The following is a 25,896-nucleotide window of genomic DNA, read 5'->3' as shown; positions in this document are numbered from 1 at the left end:
TCAAACTGTGAGTTGGGACCCACTAGATGGGTTGCAACCCAATTTTAGGTGGGTCCCCATTCATTTCAATGTGTATTTTATTTTTAATGTATTAGACTTGATGCTACCTTGGTATGTGACTATATTTGGGGAAATGGTAATAGTTGTAGTTGGCAGCCTTCAGCCTCGAGAGACTATGGTATCGTGCTCTGAATGGTGGTTCTGGAACAGCGTCTAGTGTGGCTGAAAAGGCTGTACTAACAGGCTACTATGTATTGTATATGCTTTTAACAATGATAGTCAATGGAGCTTACTCCCTGGTAAGTGGAGATAGAATTGCAGTCATTGGGATGTTTGGAGAACTTGATTTTGTCACATGGGGATCTGGTAAAAATTTTCTTGCTTGATAATGTCACTTCCGGTCATGACATCACTTCCAGGTTAATGACATCACTTCTGGTGGGTCCTGACAGATTGGCCTTTCTAAAAAGTGGGTCCCAGTGCTTTGAGAATTGCTGCTCCAAGGAGCTCAGAGCGGTAAGAACATAAGAAGAGCGCCGCTGGATCAGGCCATAGTCCCATCTAGTCCAGCTTCCTGTGTCTTACAGTGGCCCACCAAATGCCCCAGGGAGCACACAGACACCAGACACAACCTGCCTCCCAGTGCCCTGCCCTGCATCTGGCAATCAGAGGCAGCCTACCTCTACCTTGCACATACCTACCATGACTTGTAACCTGTAATGAACTTTTCCTCCAGAAATTTGTCCAATCCTCTCTTAAAGGCATCCAGGCCAGATGCCAACACCACATCTTATGGCAAGGAGTTCCACAGACTAATTACACACTGAGTAAATAAATATTTTATCTTATCTGTTCTAACTCTCCTGACACTCAATGTTAGTGGCTGTCTCCTGGTTCTGATGTTGTGTGAGAGGGAAAGAGCCTCCCTCTATCAACTCCCTGCATAATGTCTTCCCCTACATCATGTGGCAGGGAGTTCCACTGATTAATATTTCATTTTGTCTGTCCCAGCACTTTATTTTGGTGCTGTCCCCTGGTTCTGGTGTTGTGTGAGAGGAATAATAGGCTCCTTCTAGCCATCTTCTGCACAATGTTTTTCCCCACATCATGTGGCAGGGAGTTCCACTGATTAATATCTCCTTTTGTCTGTCCTCACTCTCCCGTTTAGGTGGCTGTCCCCTGGCTCTGGTGTGGTGTGAGAGGGAAAGAGCCTCCCTCTGCCCACCCCGCCTGACGGCTTCCCGTGTCAAGTGGCAGGGAGTTCCCCTGCATCACTTTGTGCGTCCCAGCCGTGACCCCTCAGCCGCCCTGCTCCACTGCAGGCGAACCCCCATGCGGGCTGGCGTCGTGGGAGGCGCTGAGGGGCTCCTTCTCCCAGGCCGCCTCTCCCAAGATGGCGCCGCCCCTCCCCGCGGCCTCTCTCGGGAGCGGGGCGGGCCGTCGAGGCCGCTCCAGGTTGTTGCATGTTCGGGCGGGGCGCTGTGGCGCGACGGCGGCGGAGGAGAGCAGCGAGCCGCGGACCTGAAGCGGAGCCGGGCAGGAGGGCGCGCCTCGGCCTCTCGGTAAGCGGCGCCCGCCGGGAGGGCACTCGGGCGGCCGGCGGCGGGCGTCCCTCGGGGAAGCGGGCTGGGGGCCGCGCGGAGGAAACTTTCCCTCCTGGAGCCGCGGCCATGTTGGGGGGGAAGCGCCGCCGCCCCTCTGAAGACGCGGTGGGGGCCCGGTGGCTGCCTCTCCAGCGCCTTCAGGGCAGCCTCGGACGCGGACTCGGACTACTCAGAAGTAAGTCCCGTGGAGTTCAATGGGGCTTACTCCCAGGAAAGCCTGCTCAGGAGTGCAGCCTGACAGCCCACGCCTGTGCTTGTCTACCTGTAGAGTTCAGTGGGGCTTACTCCCAGGAAAGCCTGCTTAGGAGTGCAGCCTGAGTGTCTCCCCCCTCCAGACTGACAGGATCATGGCAGGCGTCTGTCCATTCCACTCTCCCTCTTTCCTAACTTTTTCTCCCCCCTCTTGGAGCTGCTCACTCTTGGCCTGCCAGGGGGACCCCACACAGAGCAAACGTCATCCTGTTCTGCTGGCACAGTGTGGTGTCCTTGTCTGAACTCTGACAAGAAAGAGGGGGAATCTCTGCTTCCTAGCTCACCCAGGCGCCCTAGACTTCAGACTCAGGAAACTGTGTGTGTGGGGAGGCAGGTGAGGCAGAGCCTCCCCACTGGAGTTCTTCAGAAAGCACCATTAGTCCAAGGAACCACAACTCACATGTGGGTTGTGTGTGCTTGGGCGCATCACACAGCAGCCCACCCACCACAGGTTCCTGGTGTGGGGAATGAGCGCCCCTTCATGGACAAAAGCTTTCCCACTTACCACCTGGCTCCTGTCTTTATTCTAGGGCAGTGTTTCTCAATGTGTGGTACAGGTTCCACCAGCGGTACTTACATAAGAACATAAACATAAGAACAGCCCCACTGGATCAGGCCATAGGCCCATCTAGTCCAGCTTCCTGTATCTCACAGCGGCCCACCAAATGCCCCAGGGAGCACACCAGATAACAAGAGACCTCATCATGGTGCCTTCCCTTGCATCTGGCATTCTGACATAGCCCATTTCTAAAATCAGGAGGTTGCGCATACACATCATGGCTTGTACCCCATAATGGATTTTTCCTCCAGAAACTTGTCCAATCCCCTTTTAAAGGCGTCCAGGCTAGACGCCAGCACCACATCCTGTGGCAAAGAGTTCCACAGACCGACCACACGCTGAGTAAAGAAATATTTTCTTTTGTCTGTCCTAACCCGCCCAACACTCAATTTTAGTGGATGTCCCCTGGTTCTGGTATTATGTGAGAGTGTAAAGACTCTCCACTTGAGGTGGAGTCTGGTGGTACTTGTGGACCCCTAGACCCCTGCCACCCAGCAGTGAGACCAGGAATGCAACACAACCAACAGCAGTAGGAGGCTCGGCTCATTAGGCAAATCTCTTTTCCTCGCTTGAAAAAGCCCTCCTGCCCACCCCAAGCCTCTTACTAGTGTTTGTTGCTACACATCTTACTTGTTGCTTCACATCTGGCCTCCCAACCCAGAAGTAACTGGTGATGATGACTTAGCCAGTTACTTCTAGTGTTACTTTGAATAGGTGGAGCACGTGAAGTGGTACGGTAGAGGACAAACATTGAGAAACACTGTTCTAGGGCTTAGGATGAGAGAGCTGGGGGGTGGGGAGCATGTCTGTTTTTCAATGCACCCTCTAGTTCTCCCCAGAGCGAGTTTCATGGTGGTTGTGCGATTGTTTTGTAGCAGAAAGCAAAGAACTTCCTGTGACTGTCAGAAAGGCAAGTGGATTCCTTGAGGGAAACTGTCTGAGGGAAGTTTGCACTCCTAAGTTTTGTTTCTTCTAAAGAGGCTGGGCCTGGCCTGTGCTGCTGTTCATGCCTGAGTGGTTTTTTGTTTTTGTTTTTAAAGGACCATGATATCCTGGAATCTGCTGGTGACTGTTGTGTTCGTTCTACCGAAATTAGGAGAAGGGTTATTAGGTTTATTAGGCCCTGCCTGTCTGCTTTTGGGACTTTGGGTTTGGAAGCCAATACCCTGCCTTCCTCCTAAAGTCATGCTTATGACATGAAAATCAACTGTGTGCGTGAGAGAGAGAGTGTGTAATCTGCTACAAGCTGGTAACATATAGGAGCAAAATCATATACAGGTTGAGTATCCTTTATTTGGACTGCTTGGGACCGGAATGTGTCTGGATTTCAGAATGATTGCATAAATACAATGAGAAATGTTTTCTCTTGCTTTTTTCACCTTTTACCCATATAGGTGTCTGCTAGCTCTGACATTTTTCAACGATGTCTGTACAGGTACATACCACATAGCAGAGAATGAAACTTATAACCTGTACCTGCATTGTATGTGGGAATGACCTTCTGGTGTTCATACTACAGAAGTTTAAAAAAAATCTTGGACAAAAATGTCCAGATTTTGGATGTTCCGATAAGGGGTAATCTACCTGTAGTGTAAACAGCATGGGTGAACTGGAGGAACTTCACCTGGCGATAAAAGATAACAGTGGCGTAAGCCCACTGAAGTTTTTGGAGTCCTCTTCTTACTTTGTAAAGGTTCTGTTGCTTTCTGTTACCAGATTCAGGCTGCAATTGTAACCACACTTTCCTGAGAGTAACCTCCATTGAACAAAATAGGACTTACTTCTGAGTAGACCTGGTTAGGAGAACTATGTAAGTTGCAGAATATGCTTATTTGCTGTAGTGGCTCTTAAAATTTGGCATATGTTTGTTGTGTCAACTATCACTTCTTTTACTGGTGATCACCTGGTTAACTGTTCTGTTTTAATAGGAAGTCACATTATAGTGAGACAGATGTTTGGTCCATCTAACTCAGGATTGTCTGTCCTGGCAGGCAACAGTTCTCCATCTTGTGGTTGAGTTGGATCTTGGAGATGCTGGGGGTTGAACCTGGGATTTTCTGCATGCAGAGCCCTTGACCTCATCCCTTTAATCTAGCTGATAACTTTGATGGAAAGAATTTATCCTGTGGTTTTATTTGTATTTTGTAATGCAGTATTTTGTGTTGACACTTGTGGTTATAAACAAACTTGAACTTGTCTGCACCCATTTGAAACTCTTAAAAAAATCTAGTAGTATGAGTTGAATGTTTATGGGTTTAAATTGGTCCAAGAATGTCTCTAGATAAATTCCCTAAGCAGAAGTTTAGTGAAACAGGATAAGTTCATAAGAGAAAAGTTACCTTGGGGTCAGTGACAGCTGATCCCTTTAGAGCATTTGTATTAGCAGCTATATCTGCACAGTTAACATGTAGCTTGGGAGTGCCCAGCAGGGAACCTTGACTATTCTTAGGAAACCTTGGCTTGTTCAGTATATTTGAGCTCAATTAGCTTTTCTTGTACTATAATGTTCTGTGTCTTTGTTTTTCCCCCTGAGTGACTGTAAGGTAAGGAGATGGCCCAATGATTAATGTACCATATTATTTAACACCATTGGTGTACAAGTGGCATGAAAAGAACGTAAGCAACAATACATGACAGATCTGCAGTCTGGATTTCAACCACTGGGAGAGATAACAAGGAGATGGAAGAAGGGATGGGCAATTCTACATGAACAACTGTATTGGAGAGGTGAAACTAACTTCTGGACTTATACAAAATTTTACTGAAATATAATTGTTTTGAGGGGATTTTTCAGGCCACGAGTGGCAATATTGTCTTGTTCATGTTTAATCTGTCCAAATATTGGTAGATTGCTAGTAGAGGAGACTTGTTTCCTCTTTGGCAGTATCTGTGCTTTCTTTGGCCAGTGAATTTTTCACACTGGTGTTTGGCTTTCAGGATGTAATTACTTTTAAGTAGAGTGGTATAACTGGTTTCTTCTTACCAGATGAGCTCTCTGGTTAGTCCTAGTAATTAACTGCTAGTTCCAACAACCAAAATTATTGCATCTTAATCATGCAGGCAGGTTTAGAATTCATGAGAAAACAAAAATTTAGGATTTTTTGTGTTCAGGTTCAATGACTTGATGCATGTTTTGAGTATTTTTAAATACAGTGGATCCTTGGTATCTATGGAAGACCTGTTCCAGGATTCCCTGTGAATACAGAATTATGTGGATAGTGAAATCTACAGTGGGCTTTGCCAGCAAACTGGAAGTACTTTTTAAAAGCCTCCAGGAGGCCTTCTGAGGTGTGGGAAGGATGTGTGTGACCTCCCCATGACTCAGCAGGCCTCCCAGAGGCTTCTGGAAGGCACTTCTGGTTGCATCCAGGAGATCTCTGAGGCCCTCTGGTCATGGGCTTGGCATCTGTGGCTGGCTGTACAGGGTGGCCACAAGTCCTTATGCAGGCTTCAATCCCAGATCTATTGTTAAAGGACTGTTTTCCTTTAATTGAAAGGGTACTTCTGATCGTGTTGAGATAGAAAAATCTGTGGATAATTAGGTTATACCTGTAATTGCTTGCATGACTGTTTCTCTACAACAGTAAAAAGCAGTTTTTTAAACTGTGATTTTAAAGGGATGCATTTTTCCCCTTCTCCAGGGATCAGCACATCCCTTCTCATTTGCAGGGGCCATTCGTGTTAAGTCAAATCTATGTATAAAAAATCTGTGTATAACAAGGTTGGACCTGTATTTTTCTGGAAAGTGCAGTAAGGGAAAATAGAACCTGGGGTTTGTATGTTCACTGTAGGAGTAAAGCCTTACTTACACTATGAAATACCTGTAGCATTTTTTAGTTGGTGAGTTTTCCTGAAGGATAGAAGATTGGTCTATGTTTGGTTGCATACTGGCATGTTTTCTTGTATTTGAACTTGTTTGTAGCGGTACCCTTCATGAATATGCACCCATGATTTGTTTTTTCCAACTGAAAAACTGGGACAAATATATTTTCACCTAAAAAAGAGTACCAACACTGATTTTTCTAAAACTCATAATAATAATACTTAAGATTTATATAATGCTCTGAATGTGCAAAGCTCTTTGTGTGTATTATATCTTCAAATTGTTTTTACAACAGTCCTGTAAGGTGAATAATGCTATCCCCATTTTTCATCCAGAAAGTGGAGGCTGACAGGAAGTGGCTTGCCTACAGACTTCTGGTGAGTTAATGGCAGAGGAACTCCTGATTCTCAACTCAGTCTGTTAGGCTGCAATCTATATATACTACAGTATGCTATATGTATACTTCAGAATAAGTTGGACTCAGTGGGATTTTTTTCTGAGTAGACATGTATAGGATTTTCTTTTAGTCACTATGCTGCATCAAGTCAGGTACACATAACCTTAAGAGTAGTTAATATTCCACCATCAAATTCTAGGAAGGCACTTATTAATCAGAGCTTAGTGGGGGGAGGCAGTTAACAGGGCTGGAAATTTCTTGCAGCTGATATTCAGTATTTGGGCACCTACAGTCTTGAGAATGCCAAATAGGTAATGTTGGGGAGGAAACAGCCTGCTTTCAGTAATACCAGTTCACTTGTCTTTCACATCCATACACGATGCAGTTGTTCTGATGAAATGCATTGTGGTCAATGGTGCACAAACTATGATCTAAAAACTCAATGAGTTTAATGTTTTCATATTTTTAGGGAAGTAGAAATGGCATTTTTGCATCAAGTATTTGAAAGTATGTTTGCCATTAACACTATTTATTGGAATGATGTATTTTATCAATTAATATCCTACTCTTCAGTGTAAAAGCATTCTTATACAGCTTACTTGTCAGGTCCCCTTAGCTCCCGTTCATGTTGAATATTTTGCTTTTATTAAGAGGAGTGGCTACTTTCCAACTACTGATTCATCCTTGCTTTTGTAAATATTTTTAGCAAAGCAACTACTGTTTGGATACCCAGGCCTGCAGATTACAGCAGACACCTGCCCATAAGTTGACCCCACAGATAAGTCGAGGGCAGGCTTTGAACCAACAGTCATGGAATTTTTTATGACTCTCGGATAAGTGGGGGTTAAACTTAGGGGGATGTCTTACTATAGTTTTGTCTGATTTTACCCAAGACCAGATCCTGAAAAATAACCTACCACTAATTGTTACCTAAGAACTATAGTCTCTAATTTATTAAAGACATTTAATAAATGTCTCCCCTTTGACATCCGAAGCGGAGTGAAGCAGGGCTGTGTTCTTGCACCAACCTTGTTTGGGATTTTCTTCGCTGTCCTGCTGAAGCAGGCCTTTGGAACTGCAACAGAAGGCATCTATCTCCGGACCAGATCAGACGGAAAGCTCTTCAACCTATCCAGACTGAGAGCAAAGTCCAAAGTCCAGCTGAAATGTCTGCGTGACTTCCTCTTTGCCGACGATGCAGCTATCACTACCCACTCTGCCAAAGATCTCCAGCAGCTCATGGATCATTTTAGCAAGGCCTGCCAAGATTTTGGACTGACAATCAGCCTGAAGAAAACACAGGTCATGGTTCAGGATGTGGACTCACCTCCCTGCATTACAATCTCTGAGCATGAACTGGAGGTTGTCCATGACTTTGTGTACCTTGGCTCAACGATCTCTGACACTTTTCTCTCGATACCGAGCTAAACAAACGCATCGGTAAAGCAGCTACCACGTTTTCCAGACTCACAAAGAGAGTCTGGTCCAACAAGAAGCTGACGGAACATACCAAGATCCAGGTCTACAGAGCTTGCGTCCTGAGTACACTTCTGTACTGCAGCGAGTCATGGACTCTTCACTCACAACAGGAGAGGAAACTGAACGCTTTCCACATGCGCTGCCTCCAACGCATCCTCGGCATCACCTGGCAGGACAAAGTTCCAAACAACACAGTCCTGGAACGAGCTGGAATCCCTAGCATGTATACACTGCCGAAACAGAGACGCCTGCGTTGGCTTGGTCATGTTGTGAGAATGGATGATGGGCGGATCCCAAAGGATCTCCTCTATGGTGAACTTGTGCAGGGAAAGCGCCCTACAGGTAGACCACAGCTGCGATACAAGGACATCTGCAAGAGCGATCTGAAGGCCTTAGGAGTGGACCTCAACAAGTGGGAAACCCTGGCCTCTGAGCGGCCCGCTTGGAGGCAGGCTGTGCAGCATGGCCTTTCCCAGTTTGAAGAGACACTTGGCCAACAGACTGAGGCAAAGAGGCAAAGAAGGAAGGCCCATAGCCAGGGAGACAGACCAGGGACAGACTGCACTTGCTCCCAGTGTGGAAGGGACTGTCACTCCTGAATCGGCCTTTTCAGTCACACTAGATGCTGTTCCAGAACCACCTTTCAGAGCGCGATACCATAGTCTTTTGAGACTGAAGGTTGCCAACAACAATTTATTAAAGACATAGTAAAAGATAGTAAGAAACATTTTTATTTTTTAAATTCTGGTCTTCACCACCTTTTTGTAAACACTATCAGAGTAAGTGCACTGTGAACTACATACCAGTAAAACAGTGGTTCCCAACCTGGTATTCACATACTCCCAGGGACACTCAACAGGACCTTTAGGTGTACTTGAAAAAGAATGGCAGAAAAAGGCAGGCCGTGCTCCAGAATGCTTTGCAAGGACCAGCAAGGCAGGAAGGGAGGTAGCTAGTTGGCTGTGAAAGCCCCACCAATAGCTAGTTTTTGGTCATCAATTCATCTATGAACCAGTGATTGAAAACCAGCACAGTAAAAAAGCTGAAACATAATATGGAAAGTGATCAATCACCCAGAATTTCTCAGCACACTTCCGGTGCAAAACAGTGCAAAGGCAGAGTCTTCTGTTCTTCAAACAGATAAAAAGAGAAAACACTGTGAAATAAATGAAGTCTGGGCTTTCATATAGAGGAGATGAGGGCTTGTATTATTACAAACATTTTGCTAATATGAAGGGTACAATTTATGGAAATGGGCTGCCAAGGGATATGCAAGTGAAAAAGGTTGGGAACCCCTGCAGGAGGTCCATGAATCAAATCCACCTTTAAGGTGTCTGGTGTGTTAAGCCAGAAGCTCTACATACAACATACAACCCATAACACATAACCGAGAGTGTGCAATTCAATTCACAGCAGAGACAAGATATTTGCAACCCTTTTTACTCAGAAATAGACCCACTGCTTTCTATAGGTGTTATTCTTAAGTAATGGTGTAAAGAATTGTAACCTGGGAAGGAGGATCCCATCCCATCAAAAAACAGACCTGCTGTGCAAGCATTTGCAAAGAAGAGCCAGGCTGCAGCAGAAGGAAGGAGAATAAAAGGTTAACTTTGGCTGGAATGTCCCTGGAAAGTAACTGTAGCAACTAACCAGGTGCCTGCCTGAGCTGAGCAACAGCTCAGCTGAGAAACTAAACTGTTCAGGCTCTGCCCTCTGATTGAGATAAGGTGAAGTGATAATTGAAGGTTGATTACTTTGCAAAAATTTCATGTCCTATACATGAGTATCTATGGTAAGTACTCTTTGGTATTTATTGACCAAGTTCCAGAAGCTGCAATACACTTTGACACTAAGTTGTGTGGCTGCTGGAAGCATCAAAGCATTTTTGACAGGGTCACATGTATGTATCTTTGTTGCTTCTGATTTTCACTATGGGGAAGCTGAAACTAAAATCTAAACTTTAAAAAAAACAAAAAAACAGAACAAGGCTGTGTGGATCAAGCTGCTACTACTACTTCTATAACGAAATATCCCCTTCCTTAAAAGAGGAGGAATTTCAGACTTTGGCTGCAGTTAGAAATCAACTGTAAAATCTGATGAAACTTGTTAGCTGTTGCAGAGATGTACTTATAATTTATTCAAGTCTGTAGCAGCAATTTGAGGGTAATCTGCATTGGCAAATTTTCCTAACAATAATATTGTGTTTCAGCTTCTTAGTGCAGTACTAAGAGTACTAAGTAACATAAGAGCCCTGCTGGGTACATCAGGGGTCCATCTAATCTAGCAACCTGTTCACTGACCAGTCACATGACTCTGGGGAAGCCACAAGCAAGACATGAAGACAAAGGGCCTCCCTAATAGCTGCTGTTCAGAGGTATATTTAATATGAAGGCTCCATTCAGCCGTTATGGTTAACAATCATTTTGTGGTGGCTCAGTTTGGGTTGGTTTTTGCCCCCAGAACAATCTTGAGCATAAACTCCTAATATAGTTATCCCCAAATTGTGATAATCTAGACCAGGGGTGTCAAACTCGTTTCATACCAAGGGCCAAACAGCATTCATGGTGCCTGCTGAGGGCTGGAAGTGATGTCATTAGGCAGGAAATAATGTCATTAATCAGGTCATAATAAAAAAGAAGCCCTTTTCCACTTAGGAACTCATTAGCTGCAAATGACAGAAGAGAAAATACACAAATCTTGATCATATTTCAAGTTATGGGAGAGCCCCATTTTCATGTGGACTGTCCTTATAGCAGTAGCACCTCAGCACTGCTCAGCAGCTGAGAGCCTGAGGGCCGGATAAAAAGCTACTGTGGGCTGCATCTGGCTCCCGGGCCTTATGTTTGACACACCTGATCTAGACATTGCTTGATAATTGAAGCTAATAAACTGTTGCGCACACTTCATGAGGGGAGTAGTGCTTGTGTAGATGGAGAGAAAGGAACCACAAACTTAAAGCATAAACTTTTTTTGTTTTGGAGACTTGCTGTGGAGGAAAATGGACTACATTTCTCTTTCTCATACACCTCTCTTTCTCATATACAATTAAAGATGGGGCGACATTTATTTTCTAAAGTGATTCCTAGGTGGGTGATGGTATTCTAGTTGGTTTCAGAGGGAAAGCTGTTAAAATATGAAACATGGCTGAACTTCAGGACAAGCCATAATTTGAGATGAAGTATATATCTTGTAAGCTATATATTTTCTTTATCTCACAAAAGAACACATTGTTGGTGGGTGGTCTGTACATACGTAAAGACCATATTGTACCCATTTATAACAAGCATTTTTCTATCCTCTGCTGCCATTGGCATTTTCCAAAGGTTTAGGGCAAAATCCTAACCAGGTCTACTCAGAAGTAAATCCTATTTTGTTCAATGGGGCATACTCTCAGGAAAGTGTGGTTCGGATTGCAGCCTTAGTGTGTTAAGCATGCTAGTCTTAAGCATGCTTTTTGTTGTACATCTGTATTCTTTACAGGATCTAGGCAGTGGAGTTGATTTCTTATATGGGGCTGTATCAGATTTCAATTCCGTTTTGTAATATAAAATTAATGATAACTTAGAGAATAAGCACATTCCATTATAGCACTGAAAGATTGAACTTGGATGCCTCTTTTGAGGTGTCTGGATATTCATGAAGATGTCACAGGGTTAATCTTCCAAATGCACACACTTATGTGAGGATTAGAAATCCTAATGTAGATTTAGATTATGTCTAGGTCAGATAATCATGTCACTTGTACAAGCAAGGTGTGCCCTTGACATGGTCATTGAACAATGGCAGAGTTTCCTGAGTCAGGCTGTAGTCTCAGCTTTTCAAGGGGAAAAGAGTGACATCACAACTCCTCAATGGCCAAACACCAGGTCAGGTAGGTAGGTTTAATAGGTTCAAGTCCTCCTAGGCAGGGGGGTTGCACATTAAAATGTAATTAATTGAATCAAACCTATTGCAGTAATTTCCATACTAGATGCATCTGGTAGAAAAACTCCGAAAGAATTTAAGTCTTTCTTTCTTTCTTTCTTTCTTTCTTTCTTTCTTTCTTTCTTTCTTTCTTTCTTTCTTTCTTTCTTTCTTTCTTTCAGAATTAAAGTATAGCATAGTGCAGGAGGCACAGCTTTGGACGCTTTGTATCTTTTAATAGCAGTTTGTTAGATATTTTTAGCTTTCTCTCCCCTTTGCTTAACCCATTTCTGCCTGGCTCACAGGTGTACACCTTTGGTCCCTGTTGTGTATATGCAATGTTGGGCAGAAATGGCTTAATTCATTCTGCCTTCTGCACTCCACCCAGCATCATTCATGTGATGCAGGTGAGCATATGGATATCTTTGTGCACAGTTGCATGTGTGTATTCTGCTGCAAACACGTGGACTAAGGGCACCAATCTAAAACAAAAACAAACAAAAGATTAGGACAGCTTTATTTCTTTCTAAAAAGGAATTTCTGTCTTTCAGCTATCTTTCAAATAATGCAACAGTTTTTCCTGAGAAGATCTGGACATTCATGCCCCTACTTTGGTGTTCGGTATGCAAGGTGTTTTGTCTCTTTCTCGGAAGCATAAAAATGACTATAATGCCAAACATCAGCTGGCAGTGAGGAAAGGCCTCATCTCCTTCAGAGTTCTCTGGAACAAAAATATCCGCTTTGTGGGTGGACTAGTCTTATAACTGTATAACGTAGGTTTTGTCCTCAAGGTGGCTACAATATTCAGTACATGAACTATATATACAATATACGTATATTCTAAAACTTCCAAGATAAACTTTTGGTTCAAAGGATAACCTAGGTTGATGCAATAATAAAAAAATGTAACTTGTCCTCTGTTATGGAGTGCTTGATTTTTGAAAGTGTTTTTTCTTAAGTCAACAACCAATTCAGCAGTGCTGATGTAAGGTTAGACTGCAAATGCACTGATAACTGCCTTCATTTGAGAAACGATACTTAAATTTATAAAGCATCTTTTATAAGTCATAACCATCATTTTCCAATATTAAGGCTACCTAGTACCAAAAGACAGTTTCTCCATGGTATGTCTCTCATGGAAGGCACAAAGCTTTACAGAAACATGCACCTGGCATAAACTACAGTTTTCATACATTGAATTAAGAGTATACTTGAGTCTTTATTAACTATGTCAAGTCTAGTATTGGTATAATTCAGAAGTTTGTTTATGAATGGTGGTGGGGGGGCAGGCACAGACTTACAGTCCTGTAGTTCTCTTCTGATCTATTCACTCTGGTAAGGGCTAGGAAGCATTGTGTCTGCCCCAATCACTGATGATTACATGGCAGTTACACGAAATCAAATATAGTGAAATATAATATTATAAATATTTTACTGTATTTTAGATGTTTTGATTGCCTTCTGGAGAAAAATGGGATAAAAGTCAAATAAATACAAGAGCTGTGGTAGCTAATTGGTCACCATCATAGAATAGAATTAAAACCTTTGCAACAAATGCCGTACAGAGGTGTCACTGAACAAAAGTGATGTCCTAGTTGTATAAAAGAAGATGTTTCAGCAGTATGTTAAATTTCATATGGAGTTGATCTTATGGCTAAGTACAGTATTTGGACTGTATCCACTTCACTAAGACTAGAGTTCAGAGGACCCTATTCATATGTGATAGCCTGGTTTTTGTTTTGACTGCCTCTTCAATGTGTAGCTTTCTACAAGAACATTTGAACTGAGAGACTTTTTTATATAAGAGTACACATTCCTTTGACTTTATTTTAGAATCTAAATAGTTAGTGTTTTTAGTAATGTCCTAATTTGTTTTCATGAATCTGCGTAAACTGGATGACAGTGATGCTTTTTCAATTTCCTTCTGTAGGAAGTCGGATGAAAACTTACTGTGATAGGCATATCATGCCAGCACAGGTTAATGTTAAGAGAGCATGCTGTGGTAATTAGGAAGTCCAGAGGTAGCATGGTAGTGATTATGCTTGGGCATCACTTGTGCCTCAAGGTGCTGATTGACATAATATGGTCAGTCGTCAAAATTCACTCTGTAGATGTGACTACTATTGCTTTTTAGAATGGTTTTGCAAATTACTAGGAGGTTCTATGAAGGATTCTATAGCATTTCCCTTTTCAGTAGCTTTTAAAACCACTAGTGAGTTTCTATAGGGAAGTGTGAAATTTAGTAAGAGGTAATATGTGATCTTTCTTGACTCCCCCCCCCCCCAAGTTCCAGTGCAATGTAGACTGTTATGGTTATACTTATTGCCCTTTCCTTCTACCTTCTCCTGTGTAAATGAGAGACTTCTTTTGATTGTGCCCTCCTGCACCTTCTGGATGTCCGGCTCTATCCCAGATATCTTAAAAAAAACCTTTGTTGCAACAGCAGCACAATCATGGAGGGGTTATCACCACTGTAGGGAATTAACTGGTTCTGGTATCCTGGTGGGTTGTGACTCCCAGGTTGGAAACCACTGCCCTAAGTAAAACAGCTTTGTTTGATACATGATGGGTTAAAATGACTTAAAGGGGGGGGAATTGCAAACAGTTGCTACTCCAACTGAGAATCATGAGCTTGTTATAACACAGTAGTGTTGTAAGATCATCTTTAATGAGCAGTCTTGTGGATGATGTTGAGGGAATCTTCCCAGGAAATCTCAGTGTTCCTATGGCAACACTGCAACAAGGTTAGGGGAAGTAGGTTGCTTCAAAGTTTTTAGGATCGACACAGGTATAATACTGAGGAAATTAAGTGTTAAGTTGAGGGATGGTCAAACCATGGCTGACAAGAATATGAATAAAATAACTGAAGAAACTCAGAGTGTGTATATACAGTATGACTGGTTTTTTTCAGAGAGTGAAGTCCCCCCAATCACTTGTACTTCCTGCACACTGAAAACAAAAGAATCTGGGGAAAAAGAATGGTACAGGCGTGCCCCCATATCTGCAGCAGTTCAGTTCCAGAACCCCTGCAGTTAAGTGAAACCGTGGATGCCTCCCCCCAGCTCTCTGGAGCTCTGTTCCCCTTTCCTCCAGAGGAGCCGTGCCCTGGGGGGGGCTGGCGGCGGCGGACCTAATCCACAGGTAAGCGAATCCATGGATACATGATCCGTGGATACGGGCGCCCCTGCTGTAATTGTGCTGTCTGTGGGAATCAAGTGGATGACTTCAAGCTGCTAGGCTATGCTGAGGAGCATCTACATAGTTTATTGGGTAAAGGGGACTGGAAGAAGAAAGGCGGGAGCAGTGGATGTGAGGAATTACAGCTTTGGGAGGTTTTGTAGGTGCTTTTTTTGCATTCTTGCTACAAATACAAAATACTGACTTAAATTTTAGTCTCTGAGATAAGGGATGTCATGTTGGGTTATTTAAAATGTGTGCCTATATAAGCATTTATTTTCACTCGAACTGTTTGAATGTATACTTTTGGCCAAAAATGCTACATAGCCATTATTTCATAGGCACAAACGGCACTTAGCTAAGAACACCATTGTCCTTGCTCTCTTAGTAAATGGTGTGCTTTTTTAGTAATCTTGTTAGCAAGATGTTCTTATGACATTACGTTGCAGTGAACCATTCAGTCACACTCTGAAATTTTGAAGAAGTTGAATAACATAATTTTTTTCTAAACTTTCTTGATATTATAGTTATAGAAGACACTGTAATAATGTCCACCATGCTGAAAAGAAACATGAAATTGCTTCTGTTTCCTGATGAAGGAATTTTGTTAACTGTTGATAGAACTTTCTCTCTTGTTAAGAGAGTCAGGAATTTTTGTGGCAGTTTAATTCTGGTGCACCTGCAGTGCTATCAGTCTCCTCCCCCCACTGTTTATGGTTGAAGGATAAATATGAGATTCTTAAGCCTTTTACACCTCCCACTTAAGTAAGTTGTTTTAGGCAGCTGTAGTCTCAAGAGCTTGGGCTGAACTTGGGGTTGCTGCAAAAAGTATTTTTATAGAGGGCAGGGTGGGAATAAAAACATAAACTTGTCTGTAGATTTTCACACTGCAATAGGCGTTGCAAAACTTACAGTTGTGCTAGCATCACCAACATTGGGACTCTCGAATAATCTGAATATGTAATTGGAATTACATGTTAATGTAATTGCATATGATTGCTGTTATATGTTATATGTGTTTATAGTTATATGTGTTTATGATTGCTGTTATATGTTATATGTGTTTAAAGTCCTTGTTGCAATCCAGGTATGTTGTTGTGAATACGTAATTGGTGATGTCTTATAGCTGACTCTGGCGGGGAAGAGAACCAGAGAGTAAATGCACCATTTGGTCTGCTGAGAATTTTAGTCTATTGATGTTCAGATGTCTAGATTGGTGTTTGGAAATATTTGTGTTTTTAAGAACTGATACTTCAATTTATTTTTCCCTTTTGCTCATTTTTCATGTCCTCATTAGGCCAGTGTAAACATTTAATTTCTTACTCTTTATTTTGAATTAAGAAATGTGATCAGTAATACCTGGAAGCAAAGTAAACCTGAGTGAAGGAGAAATAGATACCATTTTTCTGCTACTTTTATAGTGCATGCATTTAAATATCTGCAGATAGGTATGGGTATACACTTTGAATCAATTAAATAATAGGAAACAAAAGTGTGTGGAAGGAGGTTGAGATTTTATGCAAGAACAAATGGTATCCAACTTCAGTATCTTACTGATTTATTAAGTTTCTTGAATAGCTGAATTCTTCTCCTTTCATATCATTATATAGTATGTCAAACTTTCTCTTATGAGCCACCTGCCCCTGCACATGTGAAAATGTGACTCTTTCCTTGTGTTAATGAACAGAGGGTGAAAAAATGCAAGTGTGTTAGCCTGATTTAAATGAGCCCCTGCCGTGTTAAGGTTAAGCGGATGGTTGTGAAGATAGCTTAAGGGAATACTTCCTGACTTGATCAAACCACATTTTGTCATTAAGCAAACCAGAATTGATCCTGGGGGCCAAGGGGAGTGTATGGGCACAGAGGTTATTCCTGATCTCCAAACCATAGTTTGGAGGATCTGAAATATGATGTCAGAATGCAGTCATTGTCTTTTATTCAGTTGCCTAACTCTTATACAAGGTGTAATCTTCGGACCTGAGATGGAAAAGTTCTGAATGGACTGTATTTGCTTGCTGGAAGAAAACGTCTAAAAACGAGTGTTATCCCTGTAACCCAGTAGTGTTAAATTGCAGTAGTTCCACCCCCCCCCCCCGTTCTAAGTTGATGGGGTACCAATTTGGCTGTAAATCACACTATACTGGAACAGTTAGAATCTGTCTATGTCAGTTCTTCTCAACCAGTGGTACTTGTACCACCTGTGGTACTTGAGTGGTGCCCGATGGTATGTGCAGGACCCCAGACCTCCACCACCTGGCAGTGAGACCAGCAATGCAATGCGACAAGCGGCAGTAGGAGGCTTGGCTCAGCAGGCAGAGCTCCGGCATACATTTTTCACATGCTCAAAAAAACCCTTCAGTCCTCCTTGAGCCTCTTTCTGGTGTGGGCACTTTGCATCTGGCCTCCCAGTTCAGAAGTAATTGGCAGTGCCACCAACACTAGTTACTTCCTGTGGTACTTCCCATAGGTAGACCATGCAGAGTTGTACAGCAGGGGACAAATGTTGAGAAATGCTGGTGTATGTTGATCTTTGAAGTATTACTAGGTAGGTTATTGTTGAGCTGCAAATCTTATAAGTATTTGATCAATTTTTGAACACAAGCTCCTTTGGCTTGGCTAGCAATTGAATGCATCCCAAACTCAGCGTTGGTCTTTGTACAAGAGGTGCATTTGGTATGAGTGCTCTAGATGAGTGTGTAGACTCCTTGGAGCATTCAAGTGAAAAGTTTTTTAGACTGATCAGGTTATAGCTGTGAAGTCTGTGCCTCTATTAACTAAATTGGGAACTTTATCAGTCTCCATGTTCTGGATTGAATTACGGTTTCTGTTGTGTCCTTTTGAACGTGTCTAATATGGTCTTCATTCAATGTGCTACCTAGTTAGCAAGTTTGCTAATTGATGCTGTTTTTAATGGAAACCTCCCTGAAAGCACCAATACAGCTGAGTGTACCTTGGCTTTCCATAAGTCAGGGAGACAGCAACATAAGCTGAAGTGCAGAATTGCCCTCCTTCATCTGGTTATGTTTTTCAGAACAGTGACTTGTTAGTCACAAATAGTTAGAATATGGTCCTACCTTTGTCTACTTGGTTCTGGCCTGAACTGGTGTTTTTTTTCCCCTTCTGCTTGCTAATCTCCAGCATGATAGTACAGGCAAGCAGCTCAGTCTTCTAATCCCAAAGGGTTAGATGCCCTTTGGAGCTACAAAAGAGGAAGCAAACCTGAGTATCACATTCAGTGCAGCCTATGTCTCACTTAACTTTAAAGGTTCACTTTTGAGACTGGAAGAATAGTCTGGGGTTCTCTGCTTTGTAGTCATATAGTTCTTTCCTGTCTAACTTATGTGCAGAGCTGACTTGGTACTGCATACTTGCCTCTTATATGTAATTGCTAGTTGTAAATTCGTAAAGCAGATATTTCAGATTCACAGAAGACCTGGACTGAGCTTCAGTGTGTACAGCTTTGGCAATATCACATGCGCATCAAGTTGGCACAGACCTGCTAAAGCTGTAAAGTGGGCTTGACTCTTATTTGTGTCTAGATATACCTGGGTGCAGCAGAATCTCTTGCCAAAGAGCCTTTGCCCACCTCATGAACTGCTATATCGTACAGGGGGCCCTCATTATCCACGGGGATCTGTTCTAGGACCCTTGCAGATAATTAAATTCATGGTTAGAGGGCCTCAGATACTTAAATCCACGGATGCTGAGCCCACTGATAAGGAGGGCCCACTGTATATATTTTGAGTATAGTATCCACTCTGGGGGCCAGGACTGACCTCTCTGTCTTAATGTAATGGAACCAAATCTGTTGGAGGTTTTTAAGAATATAATCTGGAAGAAGGATTGTATAGATTCTGTTTTACTTGAACAAATATCACTTTGGGTCCATCTATTTAATTTTTAAACACTTTCAAGACTGTTGTTGATAGGGAACCAGCTAACTTAGAGCTTGTGAGTACTTTTATTTTTTTTACACCTCAGGTGACTGAATTCAGTAGATGAGTGAATATCTGACTGGTAGGACAATGGTTTTTGTGGGATTGAAAGTGACCTATAATGTAGCTATAAGGAAAGTGAACAAACTGTCACAAGTCTCCTGATTTTTTGTTTCATATTCTCTTTCTTTGTCCAGTTCACCTCGATATTCGTAACCATTACCTTACTTCTTGGATTCCTTCTGATCTCTCCCCCTCTGATATTACTTTTTCAAGTTCATGAGTGATGGTTGTGTTTCTCTGACTGCAGCTGTTGCTGGTTATCTATCAAGATCCTTAAAGTAACATTGTCAGAATTTAAATAACCTTGGTATTTTGCTCTAAATTGTTGAGCTTGTTATGCAAATTGTTATGTCAATTTGTAAATTTTGATTGCAAGTTGTGTTTGATATGCCAGTAAAGGTTTCAGAAAGAGAGAGAGAGAGAAAGTGAACAAATAGCAACTTCTAGTATTCCTTTTTTTGGGGAAGTCTTCAAGTGAATTGATACCCAGAAGTAAGTTGCAATCCAACCTTAGGCAGGTCATGGCAATGCGCATTCCTCCATTTTCTTTGGAGGCCTAGACCAGCATAGTCTGAACATTTGCCAGGTCTTTGGACCCTAGATGAAGGTAACTACTACTTGAAACTTTAGCTTTAGAGGGAATTGCTTTGGCCAAGCCCCCCAAAGTTCATTGAATTCCCTCAGTCTCCTCCCCATCCAGCTGTTCTCCTTTGCTTTGGCATTCTCTTTTGCTCTGCCTTACCTGGCTTCCTTTTCTTTCTGCCTTTCAGCAGTTGAGTGTACACTGTTTCCATGCCACTCTCAGCTCCTCCTCTTTTTCCATTTGGACTAGAAAGAAAGAAGGGGAGAATGGTACAGTGGCAATACATGCTGATTGGGCACAGCAGGTGGAAAAAGGAGGAGAGATCTGGTACTAAGTATGAATGTACTGCTTGGTGGCAGGGGACTTGTAAGCACATGGAATAACTTGGATTTTAAACTAGATTTTTCTGTGGACTCTTGTTACTTTTGCAGTAGTCTTTGCCAGTGGACTCTTGAAGTTAGGTTCTGTATTGCAGGTTGGGGCTTGAGTGGATTCCAACTTTTGGCAGGTTGGTTGTGTGTGTATTGCATTCACTGTGAACATTTCCCAGCAGAATTTATTTATGACTCTATCTAGTAGCATTTTCTTATCTTAGTGGGAGGTGATATTGGAAGGTATTAGCCTCTGAACTTGCCTGGGCCAAAGAATTGAATTGCTTTATCATTTCAGGGATTTTGTAATTGAAATATTCCCTTTTGGATGGGAATGCTTATTGCTAAAGTCCTGACCATTGCCAAACTTGGCAGCATAGAGTGCATCCTGCTTATAAGGTTAGCCATTCTTTCAGGCATTGTAGGTACATTTTGTTTTGATGCAGAGAAAAACAAGAACACATAATTTGCAAAATTGAACTTTTGCTTGCATTTTTCTTTAGTAATTGTTGGGATGTGTGAAACAGATAGTACAGAATCCATGAGTTCATGTTGTATAAAATAGAACTCATACGCTTGAGGTGAATATGTTGATATGTAGCAGGTCCATTTGTGTAGCTCAGTTTTTTTCTAGTCAGTTTACCATAGAATCATAGAATATCAGAGTTGGAAGAGGTCTTCGAGGTCATCTAGTCCAGCCGCCTACCCCACCAGACAACTATATCATCCCTGACTGATGGCCATCCAGCCTATGCTTGAAAACCTCCAATGAGGGAGAGCCCGCAACTGTACAATGCAGGCAGCTCCTGTCCTGGACAGCTCTTACAGTTATTATTCATGTCAAGCCTCAGTCTACTTCCTCATGAAACCCTCGGGTTGCTTTTCCAAGTTCCTAGATTAAAAAGCAATTTAATGCTTTGTTGTAGAAGCTGCTAAAGAAGAAGTTGACAAACAGTGATACTGAATTTATATCCATTTGCTAAATTGTTGCAGTATTTTAACCATATTCATTTCTGTTTTAAGATACTAGGAGAAGATGGTGGATCGCTTGGCAAACAGTGAAGCAAACACTAGGCGTATAAGCATAGTGGAAAATTGCTTTGGAGCAGCAGGTCAGCCTCTGACTATTCCTGGCCGTGTCCTGATTGGCGAAGGAGTCCTAACAAAACTGTGTAGGAAAAAACCAAAAGCAAGGCAGTTCTTCTTATTCAATGATATTCTTGTGTATGGTAACATTGTCATCCAGAAAAAGAAGTACAACAAACAGCACATCATTCCACTGGAAAATGTAACTATTGAATCGATCCAGGATGAGGGAGATCTGCGGAATGGGTGGCTTATCAAGACTCCAACTAAGTCTTTTGCAGTGTATGCTGCCACTGCCACAGAAAAATCTGAATGGATGAACCACATAAATAAATGTGTTTCTGACTTACTTTCCAAAAGTGGGAAGACTCCTAGTAATGAACATGCAGCTGTTTGGGTACCCGACTCCGAAGCCACTGTATGCATGCGCTGTCAGAAAGCAAAATTTACTCCTGTCAATCGTCGACACCATTGCCGGAAATGTGGGTTTGTTGTATGTGGTCCCTGCTCTGAAAAGAGATTTCTTCTTCCCAGTCAGTCTTCCAAGCCTGTACGAATTTGCGACTTCTGCTATGATCTCCTTTCCACAGGAGAGATGACCACCTGCCAGCCCACAAGATCAGACTCTTACACTCAGTCATCAAAGCCTCCTTTAAATGATCTGTCGGATGATGATGACGATGATGACAGCAGTGACTAAGGAGTGAAAGATAATGTCGTGATATTATGGTTGGCATTTGAATCTGAGTTGCTATACAAGGAAATCTCCAGCTCTAGGCTCTGCTGAGAGCCCTACCCTAGCCATAAAATTTGCCTGAAATCCTTCAACTCAAAATGTGCCTCTGAATCTCCCAGTTTTCATATTGTTACACTTTTCTGCAGGGATAGATTGTTGCTAATATATCATTTTCTAGCTTTGTATACTTGATTTGTATAGGGATGAGTTGGTCATCTCCTCTTCCAACCTCCATCTGGTTTCTTGGTGGAATATTAGGAAACCAAGCACCAATTTCTCTTGTTTTCTACCAACAACCAACCTGCCTGTGTTTTTGACAGCTGTATTTTATTTCTTCTATTTAATGGGAGCAGGGAGAGTATTAAACCTGCATGAAAATCTGGTTTATTGGTTAGTTGAAAATTGAATAGGTATTCTAACCAGTTTTTGAAATGGATGTTATACTAAGACCCTTTGCAACATAATAATACTTTAATATCATCAACTTAGGAAACTTTATGCAAGATTTCATTTACCAAGCAGTGCCTTGTTATATTGCACTGTTGCAGAAAGAAACTAACCCATTGTATCTTTTTTGCAATTGTATGCAACAAATGGAGAAATAGATGGTGCTATTGACAGTAATTGCTGTTGTATAACTAGGGTTTGAGTAGTAGATGCTGTGCGTAAATCACTACAATGTGTTGTCCAACAATTCCTTGCACAAACTAGTTTCCTCTAATGTGCTACATGAGGATGGTTTCAGGAATGTTGTGGAGTCCAAATGGGGCGGTGTGAGCTCCATACTGGTGTGGAGCTTCCACAACATGCAAAAACTTCAGGACATAGGTGCCTGTAATAATTAAATCATTTTCAAATGAGTTTAGCATCTTGCTACTTTCAAAATTGTTTGAGATAATTTAAATTGTTGTAGCTATCATGTATTAGTAATTAAGTACTGTACTGTTGTCTCAGATCACGGTAATTGCAGTAATGTTTTTGATTTGATATTTATGAAATTTAATTCCTCGGATGTTTCACTAACCTTTGTAAACATTAGGAATAGATTTTTATATGCTTAGAACCTGTTTTAAAAGCACAACAATATGAAAAAGTGTTCCGACCAGCCGCCATCCCCCAAAAAACTTGCAAAAATGTCCATCCTGTTGTACACAGCTGACCTCGAGATAGAAATGAACTGCAAACAACTTCATTTTAAATATCTAAAAACCAGGGCAGATAGTGCAAAAAGTGTTTCCAGTAAAGTATTTACTTTTTACTTTTATCGACTTGCTTTTCTATGATGGTGTAATTTTTAGAGAAACATCAGATTTAGCTCTGTGAAATTTTGTAAACCCCACAATACATATCTCTATTTTTATATAACGGTAGTACTTAATACATTTATGTAGATATCCCCCTGACAGAATTGTGTCAGAATTCAAGTAGCACCTGAGATTTTATAAAAAGTGTTGAATATTGTTTGTACAAAAAACATTATAGTATCTAGATATTAGTTTATAAAATGACAGTTTTCTGCACTGTTTGCCTCCTCTGGCAATAATTTGGTTATATTTATTGAATAAACAATCAATTATGCAACTTGCACTAGTCTCCCAGTCTGTAATCCGACTGCTGTTGCACAGATATGAGTGTTGGAAAAACGATGTGATGGATATGCTCCATTAGGTGATGCTGAGCAACTAAGTAGAGCTTGCTTGGGGACATGCTGGAGTTTGTGCAGCAAGCATTGCTAGGTAGATTGTTCTTGTTCAGAGCTGATTCCAAATACCTGAACAGTGCTTGAAAGGAAACACTGTGTTAATTCTGTTGGCAGTCTCGAGAGGGCTTATATGAACCCATATTTTTCTGAGAAGCTTTTTTAAAGATGGTACCCCCATGGCTTTGCCCAACTGCTCCTTGAGCTCCCGAGTTGAGACGCTGTTCTTGGCAAATGAGCTTTTATGACACTTTCTCTGGCCTCTCATAAGAACATAAGAACAGCCCCACTGGATCAGGCCATAGGCCCATCTAGTCCAGCTTCCTGTATCTCACAGCGGCCCACCAAATGCCCCAGGGAGCACACCAGATAACAAGAGACCTCATCCTGGTGCCCTCCCTTGCATCTGGCATTCTGACATAACCCATTTCTAAAATCAGGCGGTTGCGCATACACATCATGGCTTGTACCCCATAATGGATTTTTCCTCCAGAAACTTGTCCAATCCCCTTTTAAAGGCGTCCAGGCTAGACGCCATCACCACATCCTGTGGCAAGGAGTTCCACAGACCAACTGCACGCTGAGTAAAGAAATATTTTGTCTGTTCTAACTCTCCCAACACTCAATTTTAGTGGATGTCCCCTGGTTCTGGTGTTATGTGAGAGTGTAAAGAGCATCTCCCTATCCACTCTGTCCATCCCCTGCATAATTTTGTATGTCTCAATCATGTCCCCCCTCAGGCACCTCTTTTCTAGGCTGAAGAGGCCCAAACGCCGTAGCCTTTCCTCATAAGGAAGGTGCCCCAGCCCCGTAATCATCTTGTTGACTCTTGGATGCACAGTCAACATGTCTCTGTTAGGTCATTTTGTGACATGCTTAGGATACCTCTTGACTTGCTTTGCAGTGGGCATAAACAAAACTGTGCTGGAGTTATGAACCATGAAAGCATTAAAAACCAGATGAGCAATACTGTTTGGTTGATGGCTGGACGTGAATGGTTGGTTTGAAGAGTGGAGGGGAAATGAAATCCTCAGGTTGCAATTCTGTGCGTGCTTGTTTGAGAAGAGTGGGAACTTCTTAAAAGTAAATTTTCATAGGAGATGCCTGTAAATGTAATTGGACAATTCAAAGATCTTCCCCTTACTCCCGTGAACAAAGCATACATCTTGACACATTTCAGCTTTCTTGTTCTAACCTATGTTGTGGGAAAGACTTTGCATATTCAAATACTGAATGTCATACTTATATTTTCCCAATTATTTTTTTTGTTGCACAACTGCTTCAGCACTTTCTACCTGCAAGAAAACATATCCTCCATTTGGCAACATGTTCTGCCTGCCTACGTGCCGTAATCCCAGTGTCATCTGTGAATAAAATTCATGCTATGCTGCAATTTATCCCAGAAGCTGTTACCAAATTGAGATGTGTAGGAGAAAATTAATCCTGGGCATGGGAGTGGTGAAAATAGGTTACTGCTTTTGTGGTCTGCTCAGAATTGTGTAAAGTAAACTTTTGTCTTGTGTTAGTCAAACTTCTAAAAGGGCTTAATAAATGATTTTGAAATTTTGTCTGTCAGACTGCACTGCTTTCACTTTGCAAATGTGTAAAGGCTTGTGAATAAGCTACTTCAGACTAACACAGTAGCTGTGTTAGTCTGCAGCAAAACAAATAGTCTTGTCTCCTAAAGCTTTAACGTATTTATTTTAGCTTAAACTTTTGCACGCTAAATCATTGTTCCCAAACTGGGTCAGGACCCAATTTTTTGGTGGGTTGCAAAACTGACAAGGCAGTTTAGGCTATGGCCACCAAGGATTAAACTAGCTGCTACTTGGGTGGGGACACTGTTTCAATCACTGCTGCTCAAGCCATAGGTAGCAGACCAGTCTCTTGAGCTGTTACATTCATACTGTAACTGCAGGGTGATTAGATTTTTGTCTGTGTACATGCTAAAGCAAAACTTTACAAACATGCTGATGGGATCTAATCTGGCTGAAACAACTAAGGAAGCAGATCTTGTGTTCCTAATAAAAAGTTTACTGAAAAGTACTGCTCTCCTAGGGAAGTGAAATTAGTCTATAACATCTGAGACCTGTAGCAAAATGTTGTAGTGTATCCTGCATCCCTAAGAGAAGCGATCACTGTTTAGGGGAAGGGGATATTCAGGAGAAGGGCATTTTGTTGCTATATAGCACTGTGGACAGTTGTTTTGAAAGTGGAAATGAAAAAGAT

General features: G+C 42.0%; 1 protein-coding gene across 3 annotated transcripts in view; it reads left to right on the top strand.

Moving 5' to 3' along the window:
* The first annotated feature begins 1,402 nt into the window (after positions 1-1,402).
* Positions 1,403-25,896, top strand: part of PLEKHF2 (pleckstrin homology and FYVE domain containing 2) — a 36,417-nt gene continuing 11,923 nt past the window's right edge. Inside the window, exons 1-2 of one of the 3 annotated variants that reach the window (XM_066625132.1) lie at positions 1,403-1,562; positions 21,170-23,545. In XM_066625132.1, the coding sequence (XP_066481229.1) occupies positions 21,183-21,932 (750 nt within the window). In that variant the 5' untranslated portion in view covers positions 1,403-1,562; positions 21,170-21,182 and the 3' untranslated portion in view covers positions 21,933-23,545. Of the gene's footprint in view, positions 1,563-1,692; positions 1,780-21,169; positions 23,546-25,896 lie in introns of those variants that run through there. The other 2 variants (XM_066625133.1, XR_010794351.1) reach the window with 2 other exon arrangements.

This window comes from Tiliqua scincoides, chromosome 4 (genome assembly GCF_035046505.1).
Source record: "Tiliqua scincoides isolate rTilSci1 chromosome 4, rTilSci1.hap2, whole genome shotgun sequence".
NCBI classification, from domain to species: Eukaryota; Metazoa; Chordata; class Lepidosauria; order Squamata; family Scincidae; genus Tiliqua; species Tiliqua scincoides.
This window is presented reverse-complemented; position numbering and strand designations above follow the sequence as displayed.